This window comes from Ursus americanus, chromosome 1 (genome assembly GCF_024610735.1).
Source record: "Ursus americanus isolate L20-20 chromosome 1, mUrsAme1.1.p, whole genome shotgun sequence".
Taxonomy (NCBI): Eukaryota; Metazoa; Chordata; class Mammalia; order Carnivora; family Ursidae; genus Ursus; species Ursus americanus.
In genome coordinates, this window is record NC_142127.1 from 77,646,365 (window position 1) to 77,658,525 (window position 12,161).

Here is a 12,161-nt window from a genome sequence, read left to right on the forward strand (position 1 = left end):
TTCTTTTTTGCCCTAGAACTGAAGTGATGAGTTTGCAGTTTTTAAAAGTAACATCTCATTCATAGTTCATGCTTTTGTGATGTTGACCACTACTTTATAAGTCTCTATAATTTTTTAAAAAGGTTCACTTATTTGAGAGAGAGCACGAGACACAGTGAGTGTGAATTTGGGGGGAGAAGGGTAGAGGGCAGAGAGAGAGAGAATCTCAAGTTGACTCTCAGCTGAGTGTGGAGCCCAAGTAGGGCTTGATCCCACAACCCCGAGATCATGACCTGAGACAAATTCAAGAGTTGGCTTAACCCACTGAACCACCCAGGCGCCCCAAGTCTCTACAGTTTTATTTGCAAAATGAGTTACAGGGGATGTGAACCTTATAATATTAAGTGATTGTTTTTTATAGACTGAGCTACGAGCTAGATAGTTGAATCTTTTTGTCCAGTTGTTTAGTTTAAAATAAGATTTTTTTTTTCTGAATACATCTGTTAATAATGAACTTGAAGTTTTTGTTTTTCCCCCCATTGGATAAGAATGGAGTGGAGAGATTTCTTTCGAAGTCTGATCTTTAAGCACATTTCCTGGATATAGACCTTAAGACCTTTATTTTATAATAATGGAAGTAAAATATTTGATGCATTGAATCTTCTCATGCATATAACCTCGTTTTCTACTCCATTTATTTGATAATTGTTTCATCATTTCAAATTCAATTTGTAATAGCAATGAACACTCTTTAATATTTTTCTAATAAGGATTAGTTGGAGAGGTTAATATGGTCAGAAATTTAAAGAAGCTCAGAGTCATCTTAATGAGTGTCAGGTAATTAACCTACATGAATAGATTAAAGAAATCAAGCAGGCACGCTGATGGGTTTTCCTTTCAAGTTCAAATTTAGAACATCATCTGTGCAGTGGTTAGGTCTTACACATTAGATGGTGATTGCTATATTGTTTTTTAATATATAAAATACTTAATAGTGTAACATTATTAGAATTCCTCATCAAATTTGATTAATTGAAGAATGATTATGATATGTGATATGAATTTTGAATTCTTATGTGTGAATGATATTTTTTTTAATAAATAGTCTCCTCCAAATGAATTCCTTTTGTAAGTCAGGAATCAGTGCTTTAATATAGAGAACTCCTCTTACAAGGAAAAATCATAATGTAAAACGTAAGCAGTTCATGAACCACTTAATTTAGGTCTAAGAAACTTGGTGAAAATGATTGTCGCTATTATCCTAGGGATGCTATTTTTCAAATTGAGATAAAAAATTATCCATTCCTGTGGTCACTGTAGGATTAAAAGACAAGTTCTTGAAGTAATCCCGAGTGGTTCAAAGGCAAGACTTCATCTAAATTATTCAAACAGATGACATTTATCTCCGTCTTAAGGAATTCTAGAAATTTATGGACATGCGCCCTTTGTTTAGTTAGTTACAATTGAGTTGATATAAGCTATTTGTCTTTCTGGCCCTATTGGAGGTGGTATGCAGTTAGTTGCTATCCTTTTTTTTTTTTTTAAATGAATGATGGCAATTCTAGGTCAGGGAGAGTGTAAAACTAGAGATCATTGGTTTTGATCCCCTCATTGAGGGGGAGGTATTTCTGGTCTTGGGTAAATAACACCACCTTGGTACAAAATCTGGATTTGTACTTCAGCTCTGACACTTGTCATTCACTCCTTTACCTCACTGTTCTGTTTTGTGTAATGGGGACAGAAATTTTGTCATATGGACAGAATACATGAGATCTTGCTCATGAGAATATTTTGTAAATCTGTTAAGTAACGCAAATATCAGATGTTTCATTGTTAACTTCATTAGGGGAAACTTGGATATGTCCCTCCAAGATAAATGGACACATTTCATTTTGACTTACTTTTCAATCTTCTATTCTCTTTCTACAAACCCTGCCCAAGAATTTCCTTAAATAGTAGCACAAAGAAACCATGAAAATCTGGTAATGAGTTCAAGGGAGGTAGAATGTTAGAATTAGCTGTATATACACCATTCCTAATCTGTGAATAGTAAAGCATCAATTTAGGTCAGAACGTTGGATTTAATCTGCACTTTTTGGCCTGGCTGTTGCTCATTGTCCAGACTGTATGGACACCTGTCATCACTATATAGCCAACAATTTAAAAGGGAGGCCAAGTTAAATCAATCCATTTTGGGCTCTTGTATGAATAGCTCTGGGCTGATAGTTGGTGAGATAAAGATTAAAAAAAAATCACAGAAACCTTTAAACGTCTTAGTCTGGTCAGAAGATGGCATATCACGTAAAAGTCAGAAGTTGATAAAGTGTCTCAACCACTCCTTTGGTCTTTTGGACTTTATAAATTATATTCTGTTTACCCAGCTATATTGGGGTGGCAAGGAGCTATCTTTATACCACTTTGTGTTGCCATGTTACCAACACTGTTGTTTGCTCTTAGCAGATGCTCAGTAAATACTTTGAATCAAGCTGTGGAACCTGGATAATTATCCATCTCTCTACTATTAGAACAACAGTTAACAGGACAGGTATTACTGATGGTAGGTTAATAACATCCTCTGAAACTCTAAGGAGAGCACATTTAGCTCTCTAAATTATATGGCTGTGTGCTCACTCATCTTTTAAAGTGGTCAGTAAAGAGCCTTCTTGCTCAGCACAGGAACAAGGAAGTGCAGCTGGAAACGTCTTTAAATCAGAAAAGTTGAAAATACTAAATCCTTATCACATAACCTGAGGCATCTAAGTTCATTTTCTTTTATGCCTTTATAACTCCTATTTTAGTAAATTTTCTGTCAACCTCTTTGAGAGTTTTCTTGATTTTTCTGTATCTGACTTTCTAATGGCACATTTTGTTTTTAGAAAGACAGTATTTTCGCTGTGGTTGACATAATTTGTAGGGCTTGATTAATTCACCAGTATTACTTCAGGAATCCTCATAAAAAGTATTTCAGTGGTTATCGTTTGTTAATTTCTCTACTGGGGCAAAGTAAGTAGTGATAAGTAATCCGCGAAGTCTGTGTGAACTGTTGCGATCCCTGAGGACCATCAGGGACAGATAATGAAAACATTGAAAATGTACCCTCCCAGCTTCAGTGGTTTTCTTTAAATCAGGCCATAGATATTTTTCATTGTCCTAATCATGATCTGTTAACAAAAATGTAGAACCTTAATGCCTGTTCAGTACATCCTGCTAACCCTGCTTTATAAAGTTTATAAGCGACACTGATTCACTCCTCACACTAGTGCTTTTGGCTAATTCCAAAGGGCACTCGGCAAAAAAGAATGTGAAGCATGCAGTGCAAATCCAACAGGAGGGTTGGAAAAACATTTTAGTGTTTGAATTGCTCTTGGTGTTGGCGTGAAAGATCTTTCTTCATGTTCTGTCTTAGTTTCCCCTTTAGAAGACAGTGGCACACCTTTCTGGGGTAGTTCACCTGAGCACAGGCTGGCGTGACATCTGGTTCATTGAGCCTTCTCCTGGGTAAATCCTCGGGTGATTTCCTCTCACCTGATCCACTACTCCTGGCACATAGTAGGTAGTGTTTGCTGGATGAGTAATAACTATTTATTGAAGAGTATTTGGTTATTTCCATTTACACTTAATAGCACCAAATGATGAGGCTGAGATGATTGCATTTATCACTACTGACCTCATTTTCTGATCTCTGAATGTTAATAGTGTTCAGAGAGAATATTTGTTTTATAGGAAACGGTCTACTCTGTGTGTCTTTGACGTTCTGAGTGCTTTTCCTCACCACTGCAGATTGGACAAGGGCAATGCTTTGTTACAGAAGGGGTGGAGGTCGTTTTGCTATCTTGTATTTAACTCTAAGTATTCATATTCTTTAGATTTCATTCTGGAATTCTTCATATCAGAAAGAAAAGTTTTAATATTAGCTCAGGAAGAAAATACAGTCTGTGTAGTGGTGAATGGCCTAGTGCAAAAGCTAAGCTTCTTTAAAATGAAATTTTCCCTTTAAAAGCTGCTTAACCTCCAGTCTTTCCAATAGATATGTTTAAAGCAGAAATATAAATCTTCTCCTGAAACTCACATGCTTTAAACTGCTTCCTGAAACAGGCTCAGGAACTTAAAAAATCAACTTCCTATATTTAAAGTAATGTTTGATTAAAGTGATACACACATGCAAGTCATTTTAGACTTTTGGGGAGGAGAGAAATTGCACTTCTTTCTGATCTTTTCCTCAAGTGTGACCTGGAGGTCATCTCTGCAGTTTGGGGCCATCAGGCCAAACCTTTCTCTTCTGAGTGATTTGTTTCCCTGGAAGGCTTTTGTTTTTATACCTTCTTTGCTCATAAAGCAGTAACAGATTAATGGTTGGAGCACCTGGGTGGCTCATTCGGTTGAGGGACCAACTCTTCATTTCCGCTCAAATCGTGGTCTTAGGGCTGTGGGATGGAGCCCCATGTAAGCCCCGTGTAGGGCTCTAATCTCAGCGCGGAGTCTGCTTGTCCCTTTCCCTCTACTCCTCCCCCCACTTATGCTCTCCCTCCCTCTCTCTCTCACTAAATAAATAATCTTTGAAGCAATAACATACCAATGGTTAACTGTGAACCGGTGGCTCTCATTTCGGACTGCATATTAGAATCACCTAAACACTGCTCCCAGGGATTGGTTGGGGTTGTGGCTCAGGATTTGGCCACATTTGAAAGCTTCCAAGGAGCTTCTTGCTGCAGTCAGAGTGCAGGATGGCAGTGGAGCGAGCTGGAGATGAGTAGTGATGTAAGTTTTCATATATCACTCATTTTGTTGTGAACTAGTCCTTTTGGTTCCATTTTCATTGTGTAGATTTCTTTTTTTTTTATAAGATTTATTTATTTGAGAGAGAGAGAGCACACACGAGTGCCTGAATGCAAGAGCCAAGGATGGGGGTGGGGGGTGGAGAATCCCAGGCTGACTCTGAGAGCGTGGAGCCAATGTGGGGCTCAGTCCCACAACCCTGAGACCACAACCCAAGGGGAAACCAAGAGTCCCACGCTTAACTTGACTGCGTCACCCAGGAGCCCCTGTGTAGATGCTTTTGATTCTAATCTCAAACCTTAATGTAAGAAGCACTCAGGGTGGTAGAACTTGGTAAAGATGCCAGCCTTTGGGGCCAGGGCACAAATCCTAACTCTATAAAGTGAGGGGCTGAGCATGCCGTCCAGGGATTTTGATAGAGTTGGTTGAACTTCAGTGTTCCTTCAATAAATGGCATGTTCTAGTTCTCTATTCCAGCATAACCAAGCGTTCCAAAACACATTAACATATTTACATCATTCTATTTCACAGGCCGTGGGTCAGGATTTTGCCATAGTTTGGCTGGGACAGTGCTTCTGTTCCATGCAGTGTCACCTGGGGTCACGTGGTGATAGTCCGCTTGTGGCTGGTCTGCAGGGTTTAATTCACATGCCTGGCACCTAGGCATATGTCACTGAAAGGCTGGGCTCATGGGGCCCTCTGCATGTACTCTCGGGGCTCTCTGACAAAGCCTCTGGGCAAGGGATTTTTACTTTTAAGGTGACTAAGGCCTCTAGTGTTTCAAGAGAGCCAGGCAGGAGCTTTGGTGTTTCTTATGACCTATCATTTCTGCCACAATCTGTGGGGTCAAGCAAGTCTGTAAGAAAGCCTAGATTTAAGGAGAGGGGAAATAGACTCTTTCAGCAAGAGGAGTAGTGAGGAACTTGCAGCCATCTGTACCAGCCCCACACATAAACAGGCAGAAGTCCTATTGCTTTGACCCTATCACAAACTTTCTGAGTTACTGATTCATAGTTATTAGTGACTAGTTACTCTCTTACTGCAGGGGCTTAATATCTTTCACCTGGTTACGTCCAGCAATTTCTAAAAGGTATCTCTTACAGATCAGTGTTCTTTGATTCATTGTACACATGGCACAACTAATCTTTTTGAAACCCGATGCTGATCGTGGAACTTCCTTTCCTAGAGGTGTAAATGGCTCTCCTCACCTATTAGTCTAAGGGCGGTGGCGGAAAGTGTGGTATGGTGGTTAACATCCCAGACCTTGGAGTGAGATTGTCTGAGTTCAGGTCCTGCTTCTGGTATTGACTCCCTTCGTGCCTTTGGGCCGTGCATTGTAGCTGCACTCACTGTTACAATTTCCCTTTCACAGGTGAAACCACTAGCCCAGCGGGTTGTGAGAATTTAATAAGTAATATATGTAATGCCCTAAAATGTGTTGGGATAAAATGGTTTTTATTGTTGTTGCTGTTAACATTTTTATGGCAAGGCACTCAAGGCCCGCTATGCTCGGTTGCACCTTATGTTTCCAACCTCATTTCCTAGGACTATTCCTGTAATCTGTGCTGCAGCCTCATTCAGCTCTCTCCTGTGTCATCTGCCTGTCTTCCCGTGTTTTCCATCTTGACTGCTGCTCACGCTGTCATCTATCAATGGAAAGCTGGCTCTTCTCCCCCTCTTCTTTAGAAAGTGGTTTTACTCCAGGGCTTTAGAAGGTTGCCAATCAATGGAAACTGGAATTTTGTACTTCATTCCATGACCCGAACATGACTATGTTCGGTCCCTCTGATTCTCCTATATTCTCAGGGCAATACTACTTCCTGTCCTCCCTAACTTCTGCCTTTGGGTTTCCCACAGGGGGTAGCACAGTGCTGTTCCTTACGTGTTGGTGTTCAAAATTAGGCATGGCATCAGGAAAGTTCAGGTTATGCTGTAGTAACAAACAGTCTGAAAACCTCCATGGCTTAGAATATCTTATTTCTCGGTCATGCTGTCAGTCCCAGGTGGGTTGTAGGAGATCTACTCATTTTATCATTCAGGACCCCAGCTGATGGAGGCTTCATCTTACAGCGTGTTTCCATGATTACAGAAAGTCAAGGGAAATGTAAATCCATACACTGGCTCTTAAAGCTTCTGCACAGACGGGTGTATGTTAATTATGCTCACATTTCGTTAGTCAGTTACATGTGAAACCTAAGTTCAAATGGGTGGTAAAGTGTGATTCTACCATGTTCTCAGAATAAGAGAATCAACAACTTACCAACAAGCTCCAGTGGCTACTACAGGTGACTCCCTGGCTTCATTACCTGTAAGGTGCTGCCAGGTGAATAGGACCAGATTGCTACGAACGCTTCACCTGTGTGTACCTCATCAGGGTATAGCATTCAGTTTGGGTGAGTCCATAGGCAATCCCTCAGCTCTCCTTTCGATGCTGTTCTAAAGAAAAAAAAAATCATGCAGTAGCAGTTATATTGTGTTTACGGTTGTCCTTAGAAATATTAAAGCCTCAAACATTCTCTCTTTTTTTATATTTCTCTTAAAAAAATAAAAGACCTTTCTTTCCCCTTGTAGGAGCGCTGACAACACTGACTCCATCTTTGGTCTTCCATCTTGCCCAATGATCTCCCGCAGGGCTATGTGTTCCAGGCTCCGTGGAGGTGAAATGTATGCTCTAACCAGGATGTGGGAAGGCTGGTTCTGATCTCTAATGTGGCTCACAGAAGGTTCCACTTCAGAGAACTAGTAGAGATGACTGGTGGACAGAAGGCTCCAATTTGCATAACTGGTAGGGATGCCTGGTTCACTGAAGGCCCCCACTTTAGATAACAAGTAGGAATCCTCTGGTATACAGATGGGACCACTTTAGATGGCTCCCTATTGACCTTACCAGAATGCCCCTTGCCCTATAAAAGCTGTGGGTTAAGGTCCAGACTTGGAGAATAGGGGTGGGGAATAGCTGCGTAGTGCCTGGGTCATTTGTCTGCCAGATCCCCACTCTCAGTAAGTTCCCTTGAATAAAGCTCAGTATGGAGTGGCTTGCTTCGTTTTGGGTCTCTAAGTGCTTTCTAAGTCTGGAGGATACTTTACAGACCCTCCTTCACCCTCCAACACCCCTACCCTTTGATTCTAACGTAAAAACCAGTTAGCAAGACACAGGAGCTAACTCTAGTATGCTAGAACTACCTCGAGGTGATCGTAAAATAGACTCCTGGGCGGAGTCACTTAGTTTTGGGGGCTACTAAATTGAGCACGTTTAGTAATTGAAAGTGATAGTGATCTTAGCAAGTTGGAGAGCTAGTCCATAAATATAATGTTTGGTAGCTCAAATTTAAGATAGTAACCAGAAGGAAACTATAGAAGATGATGACAACCACATACGTGAAAGATTACATGTATTAAGTTTTTTGTTTCTCTAATGTCATCTTTATGAAGGTCCACCATTGAACTTTGCTTTAAGGAGTTCTACGAAGTACAGACTCTAGGGAATCCCGTAGAGGTTAGGGAATAACTGTAGAGATAAGGATGGCACAGAGAGGAATCAGGGTCCTAACTGACGGGTTGACTATATCAGCCGAGCGGGGCTTCTGTTAATGTTTTAAGTTGGCAACATTCTCGTAAGGACTGGAAATCATTGCTTGTGTATCTACTTGTCCTCTGTGAACGATATGGAAAAATAGGCTAAGAAAGGGCAGAAAATTATAAAATGAATAAAATAACACAGTGGCAGCAAAGAATTTGAGAACCAAGGGACTGGAGGATGCAGGAGTGGCTGTCCCTGGAGGGTGTTCTGGCTGTTTGCAGTCCCCAGAGAACTGCAGTGAAGGGTATAGTCTCCCGTTCCTAAGAGGGGAATTAACTCTTTGCTGAACGTTCTGTTCCTTAGGAGTTGTGGGGCCGCTGAATTCAATGACAGCAGAGTCGAGTAATGTGAACTGTGACCTAGTAATGGAAACCTTCATCATGGGAAAGCCATGGTATTTTTTTTTTTTTTTTGAAAGACTTGGGCCCCTTTGACCATTGGGACATGTAATAACCATCTGTCCAGAAAGATGCACGTGTGTGTGCCATATTGGGCTTCATTGCAGGGGCTTAAGGGGACTCTCCGTTTAGAATCCTGGCAGAACAGGCAAGGGGAAGGTTGCAAACTAGTCTGTATCCCCAGCAGTCAGCTACTTCATAAATATCTGGGGATAAAGAGTGGATGTGTTGGTGGTTTTAGACAGGCAATAGGGGGAATTTGTTTGTTTTTAATTTTAGGCATTTTAAACAGCACATGCTTGTGTATTTTAAAAATATTTGCTTTAACGCAATACTAAATATTGTAGGGGGCAAGGAAAGTTTACAGTAAAGCACATTTGCTTGGGGAGAAGGTTTCCATGGCTCTCCACTAGCTGTTATATGTTTACCGCCTCCAGAACTTTCACTCTGGCTTTGTTCCCAGGAAAGAAAGCTCTGCCCTTTCCCATTCTTCCACCCTTAGTGTGTGTGGGCGGTTGTGCATCTCCTGGGGGAGGGCACTGGGAGTAAAGCTGAGCAGAATGCTCCTTGGTTCCCAGAATCCCAAGCCAAATGGAATTGTTCTAAGTTAGCTGTGTCTTACTTTCTCATGGTTATGCCTGGAAGGAGGTGGGTTTTGGGTGTCATGTGTCCTGAAAGCCTAAACTCTTTATTAGCACGGATATCAGTTGGTTGGCTCAGTAGATTTTGGGAGCCCTAGGAACATTCATTAATCGTTGCATAGGGATGTCACTTACCTGGGAAATACTCCGATTATGATTCCCTGATTTGAATATCATCCACTTAATACTCCTCATGCTCTCCCTGACACCCCCCCACGCATAACACATGTTTGCATGATGGTGATGATATTGAAGGTGAAGGATTTTAATCTCTAATTTACACTTCTCAGAATAATGGAATAGTTATAATGTGTTGTGGATGAGGGGGATGTTTGAAACATTTAAAATAAAAGTGTGAGACTGTGTACCTCAATCTGACACTGTCTCCCTATATTGTAAATAATTCCAATTATGATGGAATAATGGTTCAGGTAATACCTTGCTATATTGCTCTGGAGTTACATTTCTTTTAAGATAAACTGGTTACAAGTTACGCTTTTTGTACTTCTGTTTCTAAAGTTAAATTTGAAAGATTTTGTTTGTTTTTTTTAGAGCGAGAGGGAGAGTGCACTTGCATGGGGTGTGGGGGGTGGTTGTGCATTGGAGCAGAGACAGAGGGAGAGAGATTCCCAAGCAGGCTCCATGCCCAGTGTGGAGCCTGACTCGGGACTCGGTCTCATGACCCTGAAATCATGACCTGAGCCAAAATTAAGAGTTGGACGTTTAACCAAGTGAGCCACCCAGGTGCCCCTGAATGATGGTTTTAGTGTGCTTTCTTCCCCAGTAGGCTTTTGGATTCTATTTAGAAAATTTTGATTTTGAAAATTAAGTCTGAGAGTGTCAAGGTAAAAAGCATCATGTATCTATAATATCAACCTTTTTTAGTCATGCCGAAACATTTTGCTGAGTGTTTTGAAGTTGGAAAATGGCATCTAGAAAGAATTAAAGTGCCATATTTACTAAAAGATGATAAAATCTGCCTGTTAATATTTGCAGTATGAAACTGAAAGAAATCATGTAAGTAGTTTATCAGCATATTTCTGGCTTCTTGTTCCCTTGTTCTTTATAGAGTCTCTTTGAATGTTACTCCACTTCACAACAGGCTGTTTCTCTGGGTAGGAGAAACGCTGTCTTCCTCACCTCTGAGTATTCTGAGAACAAGACATGGCTAGTTGGTCCTGTCCGCGTTACTGTAGCCCAACAATTTTAAGTATTTATTTACATGGCAGTATTGCTATCCTGTAAAACTTAATAAATGCTTGAAGAATTGCTGTAAGATTTTCGAAGACCTCAATGATATTTTACAGTTTATATCAAAATGGCTGTTCCAACATTGCATTTACCAGTGACTTGTCTGGTGCCATCCCTCCAGCAGCAGAGGGTAGAGTGACACCTTGCAGGCAGAGTGATTCTGCAACCAGAGCAGGGAGCTCTTAAGCAAGGGCTTCCTTGCCCATACTTCGATGTTTTGTAAACACAAAACAAAATTTTTGTTCTGGCTTCTAACCTGTTAGGAGAGTGGTTAGCTCAGCAGGAGCCCAAATGCATCAGAGATGAAAGGAAGTGGGCTGGGGAGACTTTACTCCTGGGGCCAGGTGAGAAGTAGCTGGTGTCATTCTGAATGTGCTCCAGATGAAGAAATCCTTGTAGCCCTCTAAGGGTACCCATTTAGAAGCATCCTATTAAAATTTGCTACATAGTTAAAGCTGACATTTTGAACCCTGTCTAAGAAAGTGGGAAACCCTTGTCATGAATAATGCTATGTAGAGCAGTAGATTAGGACTTCTACCTTTTATCTTGCTTTCAATTCTAATGTGGCATTCCATTCTCTGTCACTTTAGTTAAAATGTTACTTGGGAAGGCAGAGGTCATTTGGAGATTGTGTTGTGGCATGTAAATAAAACTAACAGTCTTTGTTTTAAAGTTGTACTGCTTCTCTCCTCTGCATTCACCCCCCATTCTAAGGTAGAGACCTTAAAGATTTTTCTCTGAATGGGATTATAATATGTATCCTATAAATCAAAAGTAAAATGAGAACAACCGTGAAGTAACCTGATTTTTAATGTTCTTAATAGAGTTACAGACAGATTAAATCGGAAAAAGTCTGCAATTATTTTAAAAAATGCTGATATGCTTATTTTAATTTCATCTGCGTTTATCACATGTAAAAAGCTTTGCAAAATATAAAAAAAGGTAACTGTATAAATTCAAGCTTGCAGGACATAGCAAAAATGAATGAGTTTGTTTCTTTCAAGCCTATTACCTCTTGAAGCAGGAGTCTCAGACTCCAATCACTGCAGGGGCTGAACGGGTCACGAGAAATAAACATGTGCTGTTGCATTTTAGACAATGAGATTCGCCGAATGCATGTGCTATTTCTGATTCTTGAAAGATGGTATCTTCTTGTTTTATCTTTTTCTCATATGTGGGGGCGCATATGGGGAAATGTACACTATTTGGTAGCTGCCCCTGCTCATATTTGGTTGGCTGTTGCCTAGATAGAACACAGGCAGTCTCTGGCCAGATTTTTGCTTTGACAGGAGAAGATAACCTGAGTTCTTTGTAGTTTTCCTCGTTTTTAAACAAGAACAGGAACAAAGTATACAGCCCAAACAGCGTAGTTCTCCAGGTTGGCTTTGCCTGTGCGTCCCCAGCTTGGGATTCCTGGTGAACTATTTAGGTGGCTGTCTTTTCTTTCCAGTTATGTCTCATTTAGAGTGAAAATTGGACAGAAAGTTTATTCACACAATTTACAAATGCATTTATTCAGTCTTAGCTTTTCATAGA

At 40.5% G+C, this 12,161-nt stretch overlaps 1 protein-coding gene across 4 annotated transcripts in view; it reads left to right on the forward strand.

Moving 5' to 3' along the window:
• The window catches only part of PARD3B (par-3 family cell polarity regulator beta), a 980,330-nt gene that overhangs the window by 63,239 nt on the left and 904,930 nt on the right, over nucleotides 1–12,161 (forward strand). Inside the window, exon 1 of one of the 4 annotated variants that reach the window (XM_045806555.2) lies at nucleotides 987–4,737. The exons of 1 other annotated variant lie outside the window; for it this stretch is intronic. In XM_045806555.2, the coding sequence (XP_045662511.2) occupies nucleotides 4,555–4,737 (183 nt within the window). In that variant the 5' untranslated portion in view covers nucleotides 987–4,554. Of the gene's footprint in view, nucleotides 1–986; nucleotides 4,738–12,161 lie in introns of those variants that run through there. 2 more of the 4 variants (XM_045806554.2, XM_087862375.1) reach the window with 2 other exon arrangements.